Source organism: Colias eurytheme, chromosome 1, assembly GCF_061535395.1.
Source record: "Colias eurytheme isolate Ceu_HAF_F1 chromosome 1, ilColEury1 Martin Lab GWU primary, whole genome shotgun sequence".
In the NCBI taxonomy this organism is placed as follows: Eukaryota; Metazoa; Arthropoda; class Insecta; order Lepidoptera; family Pieridae; genus Colias; species Colias eurytheme.
In genome coordinates, this window is record NC_142980.1 from 13,723,297 (window position 1) to 13,748,832 (window position 25,536).

The 25,536-nt window shown below is 34.5% G+C and overlaps 2 protein-coding genes across 2 annotated transcripts in view; one reads left to right on the forward strand and one right to left on the reverse strand.

The window, feature by feature from the left end:
* Positions 1–686: 686 nt before the first annotated feature.
* Positions 687–4,801, reverse strand: LOC149911348 (uncharacterized). The gene is made up of 4 exons (XM_090118429.1): positions 4,695–4,801; positions 3,373–3,600; positions 1,932–2,223; positions 687–1,178 (listed from the first exon to the last, which is right to left on the reverse strand). The coding sequence occupies exons 1-4, from the start codon at positions 4,799–4,801 to the stop codon at positions 687–689; spliced, it is 1,119 nt and encodes a 372-aa protein (XP_089974555.1).
* Positions 4,802–5,587: 786 nt separating this feature from the next.
* LOC149911349 (dipeptidase 1-like) overlaps positions 5,588–25,536 on the forward strand; it is a gene marked incomplete at its 5' end in the record, with an annotated part of 29,326 nt that continues 9,377 nt past the window's right edge. The window contains 4 exons of the mRNA XM_090105677.1: positions 5,588–5,726; positions 10,513–10,669; positions 14,590–14,644; positions 22,161–22,337. Of these exons, the coding sequence (XP_089961803.1) occupies positions 5,588–5,726; positions 10,513–10,669; positions 14,590–14,644; positions 22,161–22,337 (528 nt within the window). The remainder of the gene's footprint in view (positions 5,727–10,512; positions 10,670–14,589; positions 14,645–22,160; positions 22,338–25,536) is intronic.

The following is a 25,536-nucleotide window of genomic DNA, read 5'->3' on the forward strand; positions in this document are numbered from 1 at the left end:
AAACATCAGCAATCGGTTTAGTGATTTTGAGATATTATATTCCAAGGTATGCATACCGTGAAAACAGAATGTAATTTTCACAATTCTGAAATGAAAAATAACGATGATGCTCTTATTTACATTAAACTTATAAAGCAAATAAACACGCCTCTCAAAGCCTCTTAACAAAATAGGCCAAATTAAAACAACGAACGAACGAACGAACGGCTTAAAACAACAAAGTTCGTGCAAGCACGAGATTTTTATACGCGTAGTGTTTGTAAACATCGTTTAATTGTTGAGGATTTACAAACATCACATTACTATCGCTACATATCTCGTATACGCTAAGCGGTGAATGTAAATAGGCTTTATATATTTATATAGGAGGCATAAAAGCGGCAGTGTTGCTTTTATAGCATTGCAGCTGGTGAGAAGTTTGCAGACGGTATTTATTTAAAAGTCAGATATGCTTTTATACTTTTGCTAAACTATTTGCCTTATGGTGTTATATTTCAATGCAATGATGGCTTCACAATTATATCTCATGTAGGAGCTGCATGTATTTTACACAATTAAATATATTATATGTCTTTTTTAGGAAGCTCATTAGATACGAAAACTTTATATCACTATAGATAAATGTAAAGAAGAACATATTAGTATTATAAGAAATATATTTTTGTAACATCTACTCTTGTTATAGCTTAGAAGAATTTATAATGAACGCGATCGGATCCAGCGTCTTCATACTCCTCCCTGGACATCCAGAAGTCCTTGTATGACGATAACGATGCCAATATAGACCCTCCGACCCACGCAGCTATATTCCTTGAAGGCATTGCATCAATCTTAGCATTTAATTCGCAAGAATCCGTCGCCCGCTTCCTCAATTCCAAAAACAGTCTATCCGGCAACCCTTTTATCATACTACTACCACCAGAGAGGATTATATTATTATAGAACAACGCCTTATAGTCCAAGTCTGATCGTGAAATACTTAAGCGTAAATCATCTACAATATTCGGACATGTAAGATCATGTAGACTCGGTTGAAACAACACTTCGGGACATCGAAATCTTTCATCACCAATGATCACGTGTTGGCCGTCCGGAAGTTCATACTGAACTTTCTCCTTTGAAACCGCGAATTCAGTAACTTCAGCCTCATAGTCGTTTGGTGTGAAACATAGGTTTTCCTGAAACATCCATACTAATATTATAAATGCGAAAGTAACTCTGTCTGTCTGTCTGTTACTCAATCACGCCTAAACTACTGAACCAATTTGCATGTAATTTGGTATGGAGATATTTTGATACCCGAGAAAGGATTATTGCGAAATATTTACCACGGCCCACGGGTGAAGCCGGGGCGGACCTCTAGTTTCATATAATTTTAGCTTTAAGGAAGTAAATGTTAGCACGAGTGAACAATCAAGTAATGCTTGAGCGAAACATTGTCAGATGTTTCTTACTATCAAACATTGTGGGCTGTGTTTATGTATCTAATTTATAGGAGTTACATAAGGTTATTGAATTAATACAATGTTATCTGATCTATAAGAAGTGGCAATACAAATGAATGACGAACTTATTTACAGGAATACCCCGACTCTCTTCAGTCGTATTTCATCGTAATGACACAATATTAATTAATCGGTATATATAACTTTATTATTTTTATATCGTACAACTATTACTGAACGCTAATAAATCAAATAATAATAAAAGCCTGTCTATTTATCAACATAAAATACTTCATATTACAAACAATAACTTTCAACGACGGATTTATTTCCCACACTAATTCAAACAAACTTTGAAAATACGTTCACCCGAAACAAATGTTTATAATTCAACAATTCTTCAAACAGTATAATCACGCAAAGTAAGCAAAACATAAATGGAAGTACTACTCCACACAAAACAAACAAACTCAAACATTAAGCTACCTTCATTTGATCCAATAAATCAAATTCATGAGGTGTTGTGAAGCAATACCCAACTCCCTTTAGCAAGTGTTGAAGTCTCTCTGTCAGTAGTTTCCCATTTATTTCCGAGCTAACTGTTGCATGTTTAAGCGGGAATCCTTCGAACACTGGGATCGTGTAACTGCAGGAATATCCGTTTTCATACACCACCCCTGTTGTTCTTCCACTAGCATGCACTACTAGCGCTGGTGAAGACGCCAAGTATAAGTCCTTGACGATGAAAGATTCGAATAGGATCTCGGCGATTCGTTCCCTAAAATGGTATGGTTATAATGAGCTAATTGCAAGTATATTCTGATAAGAAGATCAAGTAAAAATACAGATAATTGGTTAATATTTCATAGCTTTTTATACATGGATTCTTTAATTAAAGGATTTTATTTTAATTTGATTCAAACGAACTAAACATTTATAGCATCCATATATTTTTGAAGCACAACTGCGAGATCTTACTACCGAGAAATGGTATTCCTCGTTTTTCAATAAATGCTCGTTTGAATAATTAAAATTAACGAGTTTCTCTGACATTTCTATTTGTAGAACGCAAAATATACAAATTAATTTATAAAATTACGGAGCGCCGAAATGCATTTGGAGAGGGAATTATTGCCGTCTGCAAGTCGATGTAAAAGCATTCATGTGGAGGTAGGACTGAGATTAATAGAAACAGACGGAGCCCAGATTCTTCATTATTCAATGAAAGCGAGAGACGGGAGCTATTTGTTAATAACGATACAATGCGCCCCCAACTCCTTCATATTATGCAGGCTGGTATTACGCGAGCAATGGAGAGCTATACATTCCATTTTACTCAAATATGAGTTTGATATTAGAATTTCTATTGTGCTACGATTGTACTCCTTAACTTTTATATGAGCGCAGCAAAATGAACTATAAATAAGCTTTTAGATATTGTGTAGTGTGCTGTATGGCTCAGATTTTGAAATTTTAAATTCCTCAAATGAATAGGTAGTTACGTATTTTATTCAATATCCTTTTAACTCAGTTGTAACAAATAATAATGTTATGTTAGGTACATGATATATTTATGTGGTCGGTGAAGCTTTCTATTTCTATTCACCGTTTCAAAAAATTATAAACATAATACGCGTGGTTACAAAAATGATAACACAAATAAGTAATAACCAATGTATGCACAAAAGGGTAGAAGATTAATATTAAAAATTTTCATTTACTCTTTTGTCTAATTATGTGTGTTACAATAGCTGAAATAATTAATAAACATCTTAATAATAGCATATAACTAAGGGTTTGCACGACTATTGTTTCAAGACACCACCATTAAAAAGTAAAGACCTTCAATTAATCTTTCCAAATGGTGTATAAATAATTCACTCGGACTTCGTAAAAGGGAATTACATTCATGCGAAAAGGCACTCACTTATCCCTTTTCTGGGTCAAAGGATGCACAGCAAGAAGGGTTGGCGATATTTCGGGTGCGACGTGCAATTCTCGGTAGAAAAGGTGATGCCAGAGTTTCTCCATTTCATCCCAATCCTCGATCATGCCACGGTGAACTGGCCAGGTCAGCTTTGAAATTCCCCTTTTCTGAACTGCTTCTTTGCCAAAGTATATCTCCGGACTGTGGGAAAGGGCTTCGTATCGCGTCCTGAATTAAAAAAAAATATTTATAGAACAAATTAAATATAATAAATACCGTGTTGGTCGGGTAGTGACCGTATTACAGCTTCAATTTATGTGGTTTCATTTTAAAATATAAATGTTTTATTTTTTTATGTCCAAAAAATACTCATAAAAATAAAATAAAATATATCAGTAAAACTATGTTTACATTAATATTTTGTATTAATCCGTTGCACTCTAATAGCAGTGTAGGTTTAAAGAAATACACATAAAAAAACAAATAATACTACGTGTAAAGCATCATAAAATTGCATGCAACAACCTAAGCGCCGATTTTCTGATGGTTGAGACCCTTCACTTTCAAGCGTGGCTCAATCGGAGCCGAAGCACGAATCACATTTAAAATACTATATGTATATATGTCCTATATATTTTATGTACCTCCACGGTAGTAGGGACAGTCAAGAGTTTAGTAGTTCTAAATTTAAAACTTATATTTAAAAAAATGTACTAGTTCAGAGAGCTTATTACAGTATTAAGGAATATATGGACGATAAAAACCCATGGAGGGTTGACGCGTAAAAACCACAGGACAGTTCTTAGGCATATTACGATAATATAATATTATGATGTTACATATGTAATTTGTAAAATTAAATTGTAAAACTGACATGATTAAAAAGCGCAACTATGGAGTTTCTTGCCGGTTCTTCTCCGTAGATACTGCTTTCCGAATCGGTGATAAATGTTAAAAATATTATGTAATGACGTTTCAATAGTGCTTCTGGAAGAAGTCTACGTAAGTGAATAAATAAATGTTTGAGTTTGAGTACAATGTCGTTTTAAGTTCAAGTGTTGTGTTGTTTTGAAGTCTTATTATTTGTATCAGATTAGATTAGGTCTGAAGAATTTTCTATAAGTAGTAGAACATAATTCACTAGCTTGTCCTGGATGAACCGAGATAAAAAACACAGTCAATATTAATCGTTATATGCTTGGTAATGGTAATAGAAATTTAAAAATCTATAAATTAATTTTCTGTTGATACAAAACATACAAAAATAGAAATCTTTCCTCATGCGTGTCATTATTCTAAAAGTTTATATTATTATTTCTTACCTTGCAACAGTAGTTGGAAAAATACATCTTGGAAATGATTCTCCCGCAAACCCCGCTTTGGTATTCTTAGAACCTGTATCAAGAACTACGCTTCTATTGTTAGACATTTTGATAATAATAGCCCACTAGATTTTCCATTTGATAATGTGACGTTTTTATTGTTTTAAGGTGATGCATAAATTGCATTCTCAAGTCATGTTTACTTAAAAAAAAGAGCGTATGTGCCGAGCACACATGTCTGAAGTTAAATTTCTTTGGCAAGATTCAAAAATACCGAAATCCGCTATCCATCAGTCCCCGGAATCACAGACACAATAGATAATCTATTGTGTCGCGCCCCGATCGGGGCGCTCGGTGGTCAATGGGTTAATCCATGACGTGACGGTATTGCCATGACGCGACCTTGAAATTTTCTATAGAAGCTCAATGCTTCTATAGAAGTTTCACTTGAAAAATTTAAACAAGTGAATATTCCTTCAGCAGATGCAGCTACAGGCTGATTTAACGCTATATCTACTACTTAACTAGCTATGCGACCCAAACAGAGTCTTGGCTTCCGACACGAGTTCACGCTTTCCTCGATCGCGCGCAGTTTCTTGCCAATTGACGGCCTCCAGCTTGCGTAGATCGGCTACTGTTGCGTCGCTCCATCGATATCTGGGACTGCCCACGGGGCGTCGGCCAGTTGCAATGCCCAGATATGCCTTTTTCACGGCCCAATCATCCCCCATTCTTAAAACGTGACCGAGCCATCGGAGGCGTTGCGCCTTTATCTGGCCAATGATTTGGGCTCGGTCACAAGGTGTTAAATTTCCGCGTTTCTACGGATCCTGAAGCTACCATCTGGCTCTTTAACGGGACCTAGGATTTGACTTTGACTAATATCATTTTTGTTCCAGTTCTGGTCAGCATTCGTGCCCTGCAGTGCCCAGAACAAGGACGCTGTCCAGCTCACTTTGGAGCAAATAGATGTCATCAAACGATTGGTTGAAAAGTACCCGCAGCACTTCCAAATGGCTACTTCTGTAACTGGTGAGATTATTTCTTATTATTATATATATATTATAGAGCAAGCTAAGAGGCAGGTAGGCGGTGGGCCACCTGATGTTAAGTGGTCATCACCGCCCATAAACACTTGTAACACTAGAAGTTATAAATATAAATAGCTGTCCCGTCAAATATTGTTCTGCCCTCTTGTCACTTATGGGTATGAAAAATATATGTTGTCCGATTTTCAAACCCGATATGTACACAAAATTTTATGAGAATCGGTCCAGCAGTTTCGGAGGAGTATAAATAAATAAATAAATATTTTGGGTCAATTTTCACACACGGCACGATCTGATCCCATACTAAGCTTTCGCTTGTGTTATGGAAACCAGATGGCTAATAAACATACATAATATATAATCTTATATTTAAAAATGAATCGCAAAATGTGTTGGTAAGCGCATAACTCGAGAACGGCTGAACCGATTTCGATAATTCTTTTTTTATTATATTCCTTGAAGTACGAGGATGGTTCTTATGTAGAGAAAACGTAAATAAAATGTACCACGGGCGAAGCCGGGGCGGACCGCTAGTTATATATAAAACAATGTTAGTCTGCATACTCCTCCGAAACGGGTGGACCGATTCTCATGAAATTTTCTGTGCATATCGGGTAAGTCTGAGAATCGGCCAACATCTATTTTTCATATGTACCACGGGCGAAGCCGGGGCGGGCCGCTAGTCTTATATCTTATATATAAAAATGAATCGCAAAATGTGTTGGTAAGCGCATAACTCGAGAACGGCTAAACCGATTTCGATAATTCTTCTTTTATTATATTCCTTGAAGTACGAGGATGGTTTTTATGTAGAGAAAATACCACGGGCGAAGCCGGGGCGGACCGCTAGTTTTAAATAAATACTTCACTATCATCACTACATAGTATAAAACAAAGTCGCTTTCCCTGTCCCTATGTCCCTATGTCCCTATGTCCCTTTGTACGCTTAAATCTTTGAAACTACGCAACGGATTTTGATGCGGTTTTTTTTAATAGATAGAGTGATTCAAGAGGAAGGTTTATATGTATAATAACATCCATTAAATAGTGGAGAAGTACTGTTATTTTTGAGGTTTCTAATGTGATGTCGTAAAAATTACATTTTTTCCGCTTACATTGCAAACGCAGGCTGAACCCTACGAGTTTTATCAAAATAATGTACTAAGTATTATACACATTGAAAAGGTCTACAGAAAAGTCCGCGATGGTATATGTCTATCTCTTATGGATAACCCACAATAACTTTTTTTTGTCATTTACTTTTTACGACAAATATTGGCTAATTTTCGATGCGATTTTAACCAATACAGCATTAATCCTTAGCCAATTAAATACCTTGAATACATTGTTCATTTAATATAGATCTATATGGCCCTTTACACCGTATGATTTAAGTGAATATTTTCGAAGATATTACAGATTTAAAAATTGCGGGACGTAGCGTTTGCGGCGGTACCGGCCGGCCCGGCCGCCCGGCTATCTATTTTATACCCGTACGAAGTCGGAGCGGGCCGCTATGTTTTTATATACAACGTTCACAGTTTTTCTGTAGTGTATTTAGTATCAGCATTGCACCCGTGCGAAGCCGGGGCGGGTCGCTAGTATATAGATAATTAACACCCAGACACGGCGCAAACATCTATGTTCATCACACAAATATTTGCCCCGGGTGGGAATCGAACCCACGACCTCTGGCTTGGAAGGCAGGGCCACTACCAACCAAGCCAACCGGCCAGTCAAGTATGTTTACATTGTGATATGAGTATTGCACGCCTCATAAGCGAAGCGTTGAGGTGGGTACTACTGTCACTTCGCGCAAAACATCTGATTTTTCAAACTTAAAATGTCTTTATGTATCATACATTGCACTTGTAAGATAATACATACACACACATATTAAGAAAAAACACTATTTTTAACGTTCATGATATTTTTGATGTCATTTTTGTTATTTAAACTAGTTAAAAAACAGTTTAAAAAAGTTCTGTCTTGGACGTCCGTGTGTCTGTATGTGCGGATCCTTTTTCTTGTTAACACGATAGCGACCGAAATACTTTACTAATCGAGTCTTTTTTAGGGTTCCGTAGCCAAAATGGCAAAAACGGAACCCTTATAGTTTCGTCATGTCCGTCTGTCCGTCTGTCCGTCTGTCCGTCTGTCACAGCCGATTTACTCGGAAACTATAAGTACTACAGTGATGAAATTTGATGGGAATATGTGTTGTATGAACCGCTACAAAAATATGACACTAAATAGTAAAAAAAAGAATTGGGGGTGGGGCCCCCCATACATGTAACTGAGGGATGACATTTTTTTTTTCGATGTACATACCCGTGTGGGGTATCAATGGAAAGGTCTTTTAAAATGATATAAAGTTTTCTAAAAAACATTTTTCTTAAAGTGAACGGTTTTTGAGATATCAGCTCTCAAAGTCGTAAAAAGTATGTCCCCCCCCCTCTATTTTTATAACTACGGGGTATAAAATTCTAAAAAAAATAGAGGTGATGCATGCTAATTAACTCTTTCAACGATTTTTGGTTTGATCAAAGTATCTCTTATAGTTTTTGAGATAGGTTGATTTAACTGTAATTTATTATATTTGCTGCTACGGAACCCTTTGTGCGCGAGCCCGACTCGCACTTGGCCGGTTTTATTTTTCTCTTACGCTTGAATATGCTCAGGAATAGAAAGAACCCTTTCATTTTTCAGGGTCTGATTCGATGTGGTTTAATTGTTATTAAATAAACAAAAATAATAATTAATAAATATTTATTAAAAAAAAATTATGAGGCGTGCACTTTTGGATTTTCCAAATTATTTTGTATATTATGTAGAGTCTATACAATAATTAAACACTCAAATATTTTTGGTTTCCCAGTAACATAGATATTATTTTATGTATGTTTGTATGTATGTATATTGTATAGCATTATATTATGTGTTTTCATATTAATTTCGTATGATAAACAAGTAATAGTAACCCACTCAAACTTTATTGCTTCCCACATAATACTAAACATTTTCGAATTAAAGTAAACATAACTTAACATTAACAAAATTATTTCATGACCAATAAACAAATAATGATCATACTTAACTCAATGTGAGCTTTTCCAGTATTTAGTTTACAATTTAGAACGATTTAAGTGGAAGGAGGAACATAGGCAGATACAGTTCCACTTTTCATGAGTTATCAGGATTATATAATTTACTAATCGCAAATGCAACTCATGGTTCCTGAGAGTAACACGTTCAAGCAAACAATCAAATTCTTCAGCTTAAGCTGGCTTTAATTTATTACGTAATATGAAATAAAATTTCTATTCATATGTTCACGTTTTCCACTTTAAATTGAACTTACTTCAAGTAAATTTCTTAAACAATGGAAAGAAACTGACTAAATATAAAACTAATAACACAGAATAAACATTATTATTCTTCCCGCAATAAATAGCAAGGCAAAAATAATATTCTATTTGGGCTACACTTTCCTTTTCTATGCCTTAATTGTTTGCGGGCACACAATTATAATTTTCATTGCGATTTTTCTGTACAATGGGCCGTGTTAGCGCTACGCCAACCTGCTTCTTTTGTTTTTGAAAATAATTAGGTTTTTCATTCAAGCCGGGCCAAATAAGTTGGGCGTTAGTCACCTGGGAAAAAGATTTTTTATGGCAAATTGTAGTTACTTTGAAAATAGAGATTTTTAAATTTTTAAACAATGGGTTGGTTAACTCAATTACCTACGTTAAGATGGAACGACTTTTAGATTCTTAATCGCTGCTCATAAAAGCAAATGAAAGGTGAAGAAAAAAGCATAGAACATTAAGAATGTTATATATAAAACATGACTCTCAAAACGTTGCAAACATTTATTATTTATTACATACCTACTTTATTAATAATTCTGTCTTTTGAAGAAGAAACACAAAACAATCAAAAGACATTCATCGCGCCCTGTTAAAGTAAATACGTTAAAAATGATGACGTTACAATTTAGCTACAATGTGACAAACGTGATAAATTAATATACACCGGGGAAGTAAAAATAATGATTTTCCTTCTCCAATGCTCGGGAGATTTTAACATTTACTTATACTTTGAAATTTGAACACATCAGAGAATTCAAAAGAACGTATAAAGCTATATTTCAATTGAATGTTCCTTTAATTTATGTAAAATAAATTGTGTTCATTTCGTCGCTGTTTTTTTTTTATCGCCACCGCGCATATACACTTGTAACCACAGATCACAGAAACTTATGCTTGTAACACTAGAAGTGTTGCAGGTGCTTTGCCGACCTTTTATGGACAAATAAGCTCTTTTCTTGAAAGCCCCAATGTCGTAGTTGTTACAAATCTTATTTTCATAGTAACTGTATAATTACAAACTTAAGTTGAATTTTGTTTGTTAACTCAATTGAAATAAATAAACAGTACAAAATAAAAGGTCGTAACTGACAAAAAAGTTGTACTTGTTACTAGAAATAAATTTTGTTATCTCTATACATCTAAATATTCATGTTGGCGATGTGAGAAAAAAAAAAATAAATGACGCTATTTTACTTTATCGCCATTGCATGCACCATTGAACTCTAATACATTTATTAATAACACTGTAATATGGATAATGAGGTAGAGCAAACAAGCAAAAAAAACAAATAAATTAGCAATCACTTTCACATGTTTAAAATAATTATCACTTTGAAAGTTCTAGTTCATAGTTAAATTAAATTTACTATTATCATTACAAAATCATTATTTCAACAGACATCCTGGAAGCGCACAGCGCACGGCCTCGTAAGATCGCATCACTCATCGGTATAGAGGGGGGACACTCTATCGCCAACTCCCTGGGGGTCCTTCGTAGCTACTACCAGCTTGGCGTGCGGTACATGACTCTCACTCACACCTGTAACACGCCATGGTAAGTACATTTTATTATGCTAAAAATATCGGAAAAAATTGAATTCTATATAGTAAAAAAAAATTATGTAAGTACATTTTTTTTGTTTGATTTTTTGTAAAATTTTAACTAAATGGAAATCTTGAAGTAATTGTTGATGAAAGTTTTGTGTGTTATATAAAACAGTAATATCATTTTGATAATAATAATATAAGTGAGTAGTTTCTCAATCCTTTAGAATTCTAGAGGTAATCATAGATCCATTAATACTAAGAACTATTACTAATTTCTATCGCAAAACTATAACGTGAAGCAATGATATTGAAATAATCATAAAAATATATCTATTTACAAAAAAAACCTGTTATAAGTATTGTGTAATATACCTATACATACCTAAAAATACCAATACTATTCCCAGGTCACATTAAAAGTCCATCACAAATCCAAACCAATAAAGTACATAAAACCTTAGCGTTCAACTTTACCCAATTATCTATTCCAACGGCCATAGCTTCAAAATTGCATCATTTAGCAGCCGTGGGCTTGTTTAATGAAACCATTGAATCTATTGTTTGAGTATTCGAACTTCGCTTTTGTAATTCCCTCCGCGGACGATAGAGGAGCTGTAGACGCCTGTAAATTGATCCTAACCTGAAATCATATAAAAAAAAGTATAATTCGGCCTCCCGGGCCTACAAAAAAGAAATTGCCCTGGCGAAGGCAGATTATATAAAGAGGCTTGGACAGAGACTTGCTAGACTTCCATCCGGTACCCGTGCATTTTGGTCACTGGCTAAGGCCATCCAAAATAATTTTAGTCAATCGTCGTTTCCAACCATGCGCAGGGGGGATAATAGTCTAGCCCATTTAGCAAAAGACAAAGCTGACCTCTTGGGCTCTATCTTCGCAGCAAATTCTACCTTGGATGACAGAGGAACCACACCGCCTTCCATCCCACGGTGTAATACGACTATGTCCGAGATTCGATTCACGCAACGTGCTGTTCGAAAAGCACTTTTCTCCTTGGACACGTCTAAGTCGAGCGGGCTGGATGGCATTTCCCCAATTGTGTTGAAAACGTGCGCTCCGGAGTTGGCACCAATCCTAACGCGCTTGTTTCGGCTCTCATATACAAAACGCATTGTTCCGAACTCTTGGAAGACTGCCATGGTCCACCCGATCCCTAAAAAAGGTGATCGCACTGATCCAACTAACTACAGACCTATCGCCATAACCTCCTTACTCTCCAAAATAATGGAAAGCATTATTAACTGCCAGCTCCTGTGTTACTTAGAGGAAAATCAGCTGTTTAACGATCGCCAATACGGCTTCAGACGCGGCCGCTCAGCTGGCGACTTATTAACCTATTTAACACACAAATGGGCGGAGGCAGTAGAGAGTAAGGGAGAGGCACTGGCTGTTAGTCTGGATGTCGCGAAAGCCTTCGATCGGGTTTGGCACAAAGCGCTTCTTTCAAAACTACCATCTTACGGGCTACCTGGAGGATTATGCGAATGGATTGCCAGCTTTCTCGCGGAGAGGAGCATCAAGGTCGTCATCGACGGATCATGCTCCGATCCTCTGCCTATAAATGCTGGTGTCCCTCAAGGCTGCGTGCTTTCTCCTACTCTGTTCCTTCTGCATATCAATGATATGTTGCAAATTAGCAACATACATTGCTATGCAGATGACAGTACAGGGGACGCTAGCTATACCGGCCAGGCAAAATCCTCCAGCGAAACTGTTTCTGAGTGTCGAAGCAAACTTGTTTCTTCAATTGAAACTTCCCTGCAGCAAGTTTCAGAATGGGGTAAACTAAACCTTGTCGAATTTAACCCCAGTAAGACTCAAGTTTGCGCTTTTTCCGCGAAACGGTCCCCATTCGTCAATTCACCTCGCTTTCAGAGCACTTCCCTTAATATTTCGTCGTCCATCGGAATTCTTGGTGTCGATATTTCGAGTGACGTGCAATTCCGTGGTCATCTGGAAGAAAAAGCAAAACTGGCCTCTAAAAAACTGGGCGTCCTCAATAGATCGAGAAATTACTTCAAGCCAAGTCACCTCCTATTACTGTACAAAGCGCAGGTACGTCCCCACTTGGAGTATTGTTCTCATCTATGGGCTGGCGCCCCGCAGTGCCAACTTCTTCCACTTGACCGCATTCAACGTCGAGCAGCTCGAATTATCGACGACCACAGGATAACCGATAAGCTTGACCCTCTATCATTGAGAAGGGACTTAGGGTCTCTCTGCATATTCTACCGAATTTATTGTGGGGAGTGTTCTGAAGAACTTTTCGACCTTATTCCTGCAGCACAATTTCACCACCGAACATCTCGTCACAAAAACCTCTACCACCCACACCACCTGGATGGTTGGCGAAGCACAACCGTGCGCTTTATGCGCAACTTTCTTCCGCGTACTGCTTTACTATGGAATAAACTACCTAAGTCAGTATTCCCGAACAGCTTCAATATGGACACCTTCAAAAAAAGAGCTTACAGCTACCTGAAAGGCCAATAAACTACCTATTCCCTAATCCACCGATGGCATATCCTATTTTACCCTATATATTTCCCTCTTCAAGTAGGCAACACCCGTAACATCAGTTGCGGTAGTCTATGGGCGGCGCACTTAGCTTACCACCAGGCAAGGCGTCTGCTCGTTTGCCTTCTTATGTTATAAAAAAAAAAAAAAAAAAAAAAAAAATTATATCATATATTGTGTATAATAAATACACTATTCATACCCTTCGGGGACTAAATTGTTTTCAAAATCAAGAGAAATCAAAATTATTTGGTTTGTAGATCAATTTATTCTACTAATTATTGTCTAAAGTAAAAATAAAATAAACAGATATAGTAAATATTCCCCTCAATTTATTTTTACAATAAACGATATATTATTCAATATTACTCAAAATCTCTGTACTCGTATCACATTTGTTCATAACCTCAAATACGATTTAATAAAATTATAATTTGCTTTCATCAAGAATTCAATCAAACGTAATAAAAATCGAATTACGGGAGAAATGCTTCAAATTGAAAAACATTTTTCAATAATAAAATTGAATTAATGATAAACAAAGTAAAGTGAAAAATTATTATAATTTAGTGTTTTCGTTTTAACCAAAGAGACTTTCGGTGTGGTAATTTCTACATTTTTCAACAATATTTTGCAGACTATTCTACCCACACTTAGTATTTCGATACGGTAATATATTCTAACCTCCAAATAAGCGAAATTGGAGCTATGAAATACAAAATACCCTCAAAGGGTACTCTATAGTTGGATCCCATACGTTTTGGTGTGCTGTCGGACCTTTGTACCCACATCCCGCCTAGAATTAATTCCTTTATCATGGACATAAATGTATTTTCAATAATCCTAAACTATGCTTCTACCGATCTATATTTTTATTTTGCATACCTTATTGTATCTCATATTATTCAAATACCTATTATTATTGTCAAAATTATATTTAACTTTTAAGGCATTAATACTAATACAGTTTGCATCTAACTCCAAACTTTTTCTACAGAATACAATATAGTAATAATCCGTTTTTTTTATAAGTTATTATCATTTGGCCATTCTTTTCCTTATGACTGTTATCCCTTTCATCAGAGAAAAACAGATAAATCGTAATAAAGCTAATAATATTTGCACATCCATAAACAACAAAACCATAATATATCCGAATAAAGGCAAAACATTCATTATTGCTGAGGCAAATGTATTAAAAATAAACAACATGCGAAAGCGAATGAATTTAAATTAACGAGTTTTCTGCTATTTTGCTTGCGATAGGAAAGTTGAAAAACACATGGTAATATTGATCGGAGCCAATCATTATCGAGGATATTATTAATATATTTGTCTCTCTCTAACTTGTTTTCAACTTTTCTATATTATGGTGTTGTCTCTTTCCATAGGGCCGATTCGTCAAATGAACCACCCGCCGCCAATGGCCTAACGGAGTTTGGTGAGGTAAGATTTTTTTTAAATATTAAAATACTAAATTTACATATTATTTCTCACAGAGGTCTAAAATGTGTTAATACTTGTAATACTTTGACAATTGGCATATTTTTCTATGCGAATTTTTTAACCTTAGTGGTCTATTACAAGCACAAAGTTGTTCTAGAATGTTTCCCTATTTATACAATGTCCCATAAAAAAAAAAAAGTCTATTTTGAGCTTGTACTGGACCTCAAACTATTTGACAATTTTTGACAAATTTCTGACTATCATTTATTTAATAATTATACGAATCATTTTTATTGGTACCATAATATTATCTACCAAAACGTTAACCTTTTAAGTATTACAAAGTTAATTGGATATTTCTCAGAAATTTATTAACGCAACCACATTCAATTATAAAGTCTCATTTTCATAAAGATTCGCTTCTGTTAAACATCAATGTTCACTTATAATACCACAAGAGCTTCAAAATTATCGGGTATTTTTCGATAGGTTCGTTGCAAACAAATGAAGGAGTCAAGTTTTTAGTCAAGGTTAAAAAATCACGAGCGCGAAGCGCGAGTGATTTTTCCTGAAAAACTTGACGACTTTATTTGTTTGCAGGGAACCTGGAGGGAAATGCCAGATAATTTTGAAGCTCGTGTGGTATTCGGGAGATTATTTTTCCGTCCCAAATGTCGGTCAATAATTTCACAATTGAATTGAACCTGTCAGTTTGACGTCAACAACCAGAGAAAATTTTCAAAAAATTATCAATATAATACCATGTAGGTTGTACCACGTGACGTCGAATGGTGCAATTTTATTGGTCGATATTTGGGTCGGAAAAATAATCATATTTAAACGTAAAACAAAATTCATTAAAAATTATTACACATTTGTTAAATCTGTCCGATTACAGCGCGTTAAAATCGAGTCTAAAGAAGTTGGTTACATACAAACACAGATGAAGCTTATAAAAGCGTGATAAATAAACACAATACTATATTAATTAAAACAGTGAATGCTAATCAACATATCTTACAGCTCTAAGATCGCATCCGTTTGCCCAGTATTGCCATTGTATCTGTCAAGTGCATCTCAGTTCTGTAAACCCTAGGATCTAGATAGCATATTTGATTGGATTTAGTTAGAGGAAATTAGGAAGCATTGTGTGTTGAGTTGTTACAATTAAAATCCTAAACATAACCCACATAAATGATATACAGATTTTTTAGTATAATAATTACAATGATATTTCGTCGTCGTCGTCGTTATAAAACCGTTAGAGTAGAAGAGATTCGATTGCTCAGGTGGGATCACGGGTGGCTGATATGATAGGCGTCGGCAAGGCAAAGCGAAAGACGCAAATTCAAATCCCGCCCGGTGATCAAATGTTTTCTAGCCTTTAGGAAAATATTTTGATAATTATTTCTCTGAACTGGATGCAAACTTTGTGACTGTCCCAGTACATTATTTAAAATCTGGGCCTCTGCGTATGTGGGATCTTCCTGTATAGATAAATGTACCTACAGAGAAAAGAAAAGGTCACGTTCTTTCTTTGAATTGGATATCTATGTAAAGAAAACAATATTACATTTTTTATAAAAGATCGCAAAACGTAAACTGCTTTTGATTGTGTTTATAAAAGGTTTTTGTGAAAAATATACAAGACTGCTTACATATTGAGAACTGTTTTAATAGTAATAGCTGTTGTCGTACGTTAAATTATATTTTATAGTAATTAATAATTATTTACTTCAAAGATAGCAAGCAAATGAATAACTAAACATAATACCTACATATTTCTAAACCTTGAAAATAAATCTCATTTCAGTTCAAAGAGACGAACATAAATATGACACACAAGAAAATTCGGAGCTTCAAAGAAATACTGAAATTCAAACTTTCATTAAAACCTGTCTCTCATAACGCTGTGAAGTAACAAACAAAAATAAGAGTGCTGTTTTGAACATGGTATTCGGCAATAGCTTGTGTGTCTCCTCCATAGAAATCTAAATCTTAATAAATACAATACTTTGTAAGGCAAAAAGTTTGTCTTTTACCAAAGACTACTCTTCCTACTTATATAAACCTAAAAAAATTAGCACAGAAATAGATTTTCAGCTGAATTAGTACATACATAAATGAAGTCCCGAGTCCCCAAGTGGGGTAAGGGGGCAGATGCATTATGCAAACATCTGTTTCACTGATCGAAATTTTTTATTTTAAATTTGTATGATTATATAGATAAACAATATTATTCAAATCGGAGACTTGTTATAAATTATATTTATAGATTATTTATTTCGGTAAATAATAATATAAAGCCAGGTTAAGATGACCAGTATTTAATAAAGAATAGAAGAGATAAAGCTACAAATGAAAACATGGGACAGAAATAAAGAGGACTAGATGAAAAGTTTAATAAAAATAAACCCGAGAACGCAATACTTATAGTGACGAACAGCCAAATAGAGACAATTGGAATTCCGTGCCCAAGAACGAGATTATCTGCCATTCCATTTACCTTCATAACGACTTAATCAAGCTAAGGAATATAAAAAGGCTAGATGATACTTCCTTTGACCTCGGCCCAAGTTTTTATACCCACCGCAAGATACCTCTCTATAATTACGCTTTTAGAGCCTAATTAAAGTAATCCGGATGAAAAATATTGTTATTAATACTCGCATAATTTTCCGTTTCAAAATACCGCCATACATTATTTTCACGTATCATTAAAAGCTCAGCGAGTGCCAAGAATTTGTGCCAAGTCTAGATTTTTGCGAGGAATTTTTTCTCACTCGTTATTTTTTCCACAAGTCTGAAATGCAGTCTTAAGAAGCCGATGATTGCTGCCGTAATTAGAGTTTTAAAGTTGGTCAAAGTCACTGCTGCGTTTATTAACTGCTTAGTTTTTGAGATTATGTACTTTTAGTCTTGACATTTTACATCGAAGTTGGCTACGGTTTGCGGTAAATTACTTTAAATTGGTTAAGTATATTTATCCAAATATAAGTTAAACTTAAAAATAAAAAGTTAGTAAGTAGCGGTTTTTAATATTTGTACGCATATTTGAAGGAAGGTCGCCTGTAAAAATTGGCATACAATAAATGGCTTTAACCCTTAAATTGATTTCGTCAGTTTTAAAGGACATAGTATTTACACACATGCTGGCGCTGTTATAGCACACCTAAGCTTTGCTAATCGGTATATTGGGAAGGTACTAGCTATGTCCTTCGCGTACATGTAGGTTTTTTTACCAAAGCGAAGTACAGTCGCGAATGGTGACCATTTGGAAATTGCAAAAAACGGATCTCTTGACTCTCCCGATAAAATTGATAATAACTGTAAGTATTTTGGCTATTTTGCTTATAATGTTATATTATTAGTTAGAATACGATTGTAAGTATAGTATTTTGACATAATTTTTACATATTTTACAATATTTGGAATACAAATCTTAGTTTATATACGATGTCCCATAAAACGGACGTTGACAACTTGGAGTATATACTAGGGTATTCTTCACATGTCCTATGTAACGGACGTTGCCAATAAGGCCCTCCATTTTCAACGTCATCATTTTGATATATTTTTCTCTATTTTTAATATGTTTTAGAGGAGCATGACTTGGCAATCAATAAAAAATTCCCTCCCTACCTCTGGCGGAAGCTGAAGAGTCTGGCGTTGAGTTGAGATGACGATTTTGAAGGAAATGTAGACCTACGGGAGTGATTTCACTATGATAACAGTGTCAATCATTTACCCCCAGCACCATACCTTCGGAATTATACGACATATTGATTTGAGACACAATGAAGACCCAAAAAGTCAGAATTTTTACCATCAACAAAATATTATTGCTGCAGAATTACAGCCATTACATGCGGTGCGAGATGAATCTTCCCTACTTCTCAGTAGTTCTTTAGCCACAGCATGATGTTACTTACCAGAAATACCACCCAATGTTTGAAAATTTAAATAATAATACCTTACAAATAAAAAAACTGGCAGAAAATGGATATAATATATGCCAAAGAATCCAAAAAAAAGCAATTTAAATTTCCTGTTTGTTTTGGTACCTCAAGCATGGTATACGACTTCTTTGCATACGATGAAGCAAACACATTTCAATCTGTACAATATAAGGAATGGGAAGAGGACTTTCTTGGTGTATTAGATAAGTTCTCAGGCTATGTAATACTATTTTTATTCCAATTCTTAGCATATTCTTAGGCTGTGATTTTTGGTAGTGTCGTTTTTTAAAATCCATTATTTTTAACGATATCGTTAAAGTTTTAACCAACATTTTAAGACAGATGTTTGAAAAGCTTATTCTAGATCGTTCATAATTATAATTTGATAATAATTTTGAATTACAGAGTTGAAAATGTGCATTGTATTCATGTACCACGGTTGCAGGAATAATGTGCAATGTCCGTTATATGTGACGGTTCGAACATGTACATATAATTGGCAATGTCCGTTTTATGTGACATAGTGAAAACAATAGAAAAAATTAAAATTTTTAATTTTTTTTTTCATTTTCCTCTTTTCTATCCTAATTCCAACACATCCTCAAAATTTGGACATTATAAACACAAGTTATCTAGGGGTGACAATTTAAGGGTTAAAATTAAAAGGCCCAGAGCACGCCCGTAGCTTATGCGGAATGTTTCGCTTTTAAGCACTGTTTCAAACTTTTAAAACGAATATGTCATGTGTTATGAAGTTAAATTGGTTTTTATTACGACATGTACGTACGTTTCGCGTGCCAATTTTGCTTTTAAAATGTGCCTTTTCGGACAAGCAATCAAGGACAATAGGCATGACGAAAGATTTTGAAATCCTCTTCCATAATGTGTGTATACGTTTACTAAACAAGAAAAACCCTATATTTCGGTAATATACTTAAATTTAACGAAGATAAAAGCCATTTTTCAAAAAATATTTATTACCTGTGCCAAAACAGCTCGCAGGTGTCATGGCGTAGGCGTGACGTCAAACTTTGGTAAATACGTAATTATTTGTACGCATTGCGAAGAAAATTAAAAAAATATTTATTTAATATGTGTTATAGAAACGAATTTCAAAGTTTATAAGTGGTGTGCAGTATTGCAGTGTGAATCCACATAAAAATAATGCTCAAAAATGTGTTAGTAATTATTTCAAGCGAGAAATAATAAGAAATGATTGTATAAAGTTGGTGCGGAGAACCCCGAACCACGTATTCGTGAATTCGCAATTGTATTTCTGTTCTGAGTCGATAAAGCATACGTGAAACAATAAAAAATAAATAAAAATGCGTATTCTCAACATATTCATAACAACAAAACACATCTGACGCGAGTTGTTTACTTAAGCGTGACGTCACGCGTGTTTTAGTCAAAATGGCTAACTGCAGAATTTCAATGTTTTATTTTATTGATAATCTCATTAATCTTAATGGTTTTAAGATTTCTAAGTCACTAAATTGAATTTATTTATTGTACATTTTCCCTTAAAAACACTAATACGATCATTTATGGATACTGTCGTCATGCCTATTAAATATGGCTTTTCTGGTGTTATGTTTATTACTTAGCGCATATTTTGTTTCTGGGTTAACCTGCACTTGGCATCCATAATTAGTCCAATTGCAGATTCTCGTTAAACATTTTCATCATAACCAATGGTGCATTAAATTTCTATGTGGCAATTAACTCTAAAATGGCATCATTAGCGGCGTTCGTATGAAATTGCTAGTTTCACAGATACGTGATATTCTGAATAATTCACATTTGAGCGTCCTCTAAACAACTTGTGTTATTTGATTAATGAGCGAAAGGTAAATTCAACAATGTGTGATTGTTGATTGCATTGTTATTTAAATTTCTATTTTCATTCACGAGTTGTTATTTTTACGTGTTAAGTACTGTAAAGAGAAAAGAATTGAAATAAAATAAATACGTTTATAGTTTACAAAAATATTATATACCAAAAACGAAATATCTGAAATCATTTACGTAAATGTCTCTCCATCTTCTACCTTATTTAAAGGAACATAATATTATATAAAACTAGCTTTCCGCCCGCGGATTCGCCCGCGTTTTCAAAGAAAAACCCGCATAGTTCCCGTTCCCGTGGGATTTCCGGGATAAAACCTATCCTATGGTGTTAATCCACGCTCTATATGTGTGCTAAATTTCATTGTAATCAGTTCAGTAGTATTTGCGTTAGTACATCCATACTTACAAACTTTCGCCTTTATAATAGTATAGTAGGATAAAACTTTTCTAATAACATTCTTGGGAAGCGCTCTTCATGTTAGGCCACATCTGAGCTTATCATCAGGCGAGATCATGGTCAAGATGATGAATGTGAATGATGAAAAAATCGATGATTCAGTTACCCATATAATTAAGAAACTGTTTTCCGGTCAGGTGGTAAACAATTGTTTATTCTCTTGTAAAAGAGAGAGAGTCTTCACAGCATCGCGCGTGAACGGATGGACCGATTTCCATTTTTATAGTATTCCTTGAAGTACGAGGATGGTTCTTATGGAGAGAAATCGTAAACATGTACCAGGGGCGAAGCCGGGGTGGACCTCTAGTCTATCTATACATATAATAAATTTGTAGAAGGGTCAATTCTGTACATTGAAAATATTGAAAAAATAAATAGCAGGGGGTGTTACTGGATCGATACCAAACCCAAATATGTGATTAAATAATTTTTTGTCTGTCTGTCTGTCTGTATGTGAAGGCATCACGTAAAAACTAACGGTTCGATTTCGTTGAAACTTGGTATAATTATACCTTATTATCCTGGGCATAAAATAGGATACTTTTTATTCCGGAAAAATACGTAGAAATAAATAAATCTTAATTTTTCCGCGCGGACGGAGTCGCGGGCGGAAGCTAGTTTTGAATAAATTGAATTGAATTGGATGGACTCTATATTAATTTAATTAAAGCAACTAAAACACATGTAACATAGCAGCGGAATTACTATTAGCTGGTTTAACTAACTTCAATTAATAGCAATATACACCCGGACCATTGATTTCTCACTAACTATGAGCTTGTATTAACCGTCATCCTAATATACTTAATATTAAACCGTATTCTCTGAAATTATATTTAATCCGTATTTCATAAATCCTTCATTTGTTTGAATTTTAATTTAATATCATACTCGATAATTTGTTTATTTCAAGAAACTTATTTAGCTTTTCATCATGCATTCTATTATATCTGAATTTTTATTTTCTGCTCTTTTTGAACATCAAAATTTTACATACATATTCTGATGTTCATGGACTGCTTCTTGTAATATAAAATTGCATCGCGAATTTATTAAAATTTTTTGTGTATTTTCATAAATAAGTGCACTATATAAATTCTCATTTTCAATTCCTTTCCAACCACCAACAACCTTCTTTATCTCTGTCCTCAAGACTATCTATACCACCTATCCTTTTACCAACCTAACGAATTCTGCACAGCCATATCTTACCCCAATACCATAAGTTTACACTACCATTTGTCAACAGAAAGTGGTGAGGGAGATGAACCGTCTGGGCATGATAGTGGACCTCTCCCACGTAGGAGAAAACACTACCAGAGCAGCGATCCGGCTCTCCAAAGCTCCGGTGATCTTCAGCCACTCCTCGGTGTATAGCCTCTGCCCTCATAAGAGGAACGTTCCGGATGATATTATCCAATCTTTGGTAAGGTTTCATTGATCTTATTTTTTGGTTTTATTACTAAGTTGGTTGACCCTTTGGTCTTCGGTGAATTATAATTTGCACTTTTACATGAAGCTTTATAAAAATCAAATCCTAACAGATATTTAAAATGTAAAAAAAATATAGAAGCGTCGATCATAGACAATATTCCCGCTTTTCACGAAAATATTTAACTACTTCGTTGATTTATTTTGTAATTAGTATGGTAGAATAAATAGTATATATCGAATGGATTCGGGTTCAGAATCTGGGTTGAACAAATATTTATTGAAGAGTTGAGTAGAAATCCTAACATTGGACATAACAAGCCACTTATATAAATCCAGGTATAATAGAACTAAGATGCAGTTGCATGATTGTTTCAATTTAATCTACCATTCTGCATTCGTTGAACAACCAGTTCGTATGATTTAAATAGTTACTACTACTACTCTACCGGCTACCCTTCCTAATTATGTAGCTTTCTATTGCGGAAAATGTCATTAAAATCTATTCATTTTTGGAACCGATTCAATTCAAAAATAAAAACAAACAAAATCCAAAAAATCTTTTTTCTTTATAATATTAGTGTAAAGTGTAAGTAACAAATTTCAAAATATCTAGAAATCAAACAATTTTCAACACTTCCACCTTATAAAGCTAAGTTTCACAACTTGTTGGTGAAATATCGCCAAATCTGTACACACCACACAGTCACAAAGTCGCGTCCACAATGCTAACAAAGGCAGTCAGCGTGCAATGCCTTTCAGCGCCCATATTGTCACGTCAGTTCTTTAAATTACCGCCCTGTGTGAATAGGCCTTTAGATTTAGCGTCGACAACTGCGTAGAATGAAAAATCGACTGAATGTATGGAGAAATAGAATGTTAGATGTATTTTATTGTGCTTTTTTCGGAAATTAATAAATTTTCGCTTTCTGTTTTCGTAATGTGTGTCATGGTAAGATTAATTTTCTTTGTGTTCATTGTTTGTTAATTTGATTGAAAGTCTTTGGATAGAATTATGGTAGCCTTTTATATTAACAAAATTGACTATTGTATTATATGGAAATAAAGAAAAAGAAAAGCTATGCTAGGCTATTTATTACTAAAAGTTCTGACTAATAAATAAATCGTGATCGTCAAAAGTGTAGGACTAAATCTTAAACAAAAATTCCTTATATTTCATCCAATATTTTTCTACGAACACTTTGAACGATTGGAAAGAATCATAGCGAATATTGGAAAAAAATATATTTCGTAACCTTTCACCTCGCCACGGCCGCTTTTTTACTTTTCACCAATTTTTTATAACGCCTGTAGGTACAATATTCTGGATGACGAAGGTTTTCAATTTTAACCCCTTATTGCATGAATTATTAAGGAGATGAAATAAAAATTATTTTTTTGCAAAAAAGTGTTTATTAGACCTTACATTATGAGATCAAATTGAGAAAAAAAATTATTTACTTATATTATAGAAAATATGAAACGGCGCCATATATGGACTCGTATGCAGTGTTTGTTGTATTTTTTCTGTCATATAATATGGCTTCGTATGCAATTAGAAAAAAGTAACTAATCTATAATATAAAAATATATTCCGGACTAATTTCACACACACGGTTGCTAAGCCCCAAACTAAACTTAGGCTTGTATCCTGAATGCTAAGTCAACTGACATACTACATATATTTTACATAAATCCTATCCTACTAATATTATAAATGCGAAAGTTTGTGAGGGTGGATGTATGTGGTGTTTGTTTGTTACTCTTTCACGCAAATACTACTGACCGACTTCAATGAAATTTAGCACACATAATATAGAGGGTAACTTGGACTAACACATAGGATAGGTTTTATCCCGGAAATCCCACGGGAACGGGAACTATGCGGGGTTTTCTTTGAAAAAGCGGGCGAGGCCGCGGGCGAAATGTTAGTACTTTATATGGATACCTAAATATGGACACCCAGAATCACAGCCAACTTATACTTCGTTAAATTGCTTACGTTTGTCATTATAACATAAAAACACGTTATATTTTTCACATATCGTGAAGGAACGAAATTGGAACAATATAGGCATAGCTGACGGGTGTTCTTCTTCCAAATTGGGTAATGACGAATCCCATCAGATCGTACAGAATCAAAGAGAAAATCTAGATGTCTTGCAGGAGTTTTTCGTAGCTTTTTTGCGGCAATTGGCGAGTCAGGAATACTGAGGAGACTCCAGAGATGCCGATGTTCCTAAGTTTTTGAGAGACGACCACGTCTTTTGGTAATAAGAGCTTTCCCTGACTTTCGCATTTGCTCTGAAACGGCTAATTAAAAATCATACAGTGGCATATAGTATGAGTCTGTATTTATTGATGATGATATGATATTTACATGCTTAGCAGTGAGATAAAAGTGTCCGGGATCGATACTGGAACAATCAGTGAAAGTATCCTTGAATGTATACCAAGCCACATATGACATAATATATTTTTGATGGAATCAGATTGAATGCATACGAAGCCAAATATGACAGATTTGGAAAAGTACAAAAAAAAACACGATTAAACCAAAAAAACAACCAAACCAAATGTTTTACCTTATTTTAGAAAGACTAAAGAAAGAAGTAATATTTTTTTTCATGGCTTTACTCACCTTTTTCATATTGAAATCTTAATTTGTAAATCACGGTTTTTTCCGCGCACCCAAACCGTCGCACGCGCTAGACTAAATCTATAATATATCTGATGGATAATATTTACACTGTATAAATTAATTACATTCCAATTCTCGATGAAATGCTGTTTAAGATGTAAGGTAGTTTTTTTAGATATTGTTTATAGTTAGCCTATAAAAAATTCATGAACTTCGTCGTCCATATATGGCTTTGTATGCGGTAAGGGGTTAAGGGAATAATAAAAATTTTAATACCTATCTGAGTAACAATGATTATCGAAATTGTACAGCAATTATCACATTTATGAATAAACTAAATACTTGAGAGACGTATTTTATCGCTACCACATCAATTGGTTAATTAATGCTGTAAACTCACAATCTGTTTTGTTATATATTTATCAAATCAACACTCATTTTATGCAGAGGATTTTTTTGTTTGAGTAAATATTCTCCAAAACTGCTGGACGAATTTTGAAATTATGTCTCATCAGTTAAACTGCCCTTTGCGAATGACATAATATTATAGGCT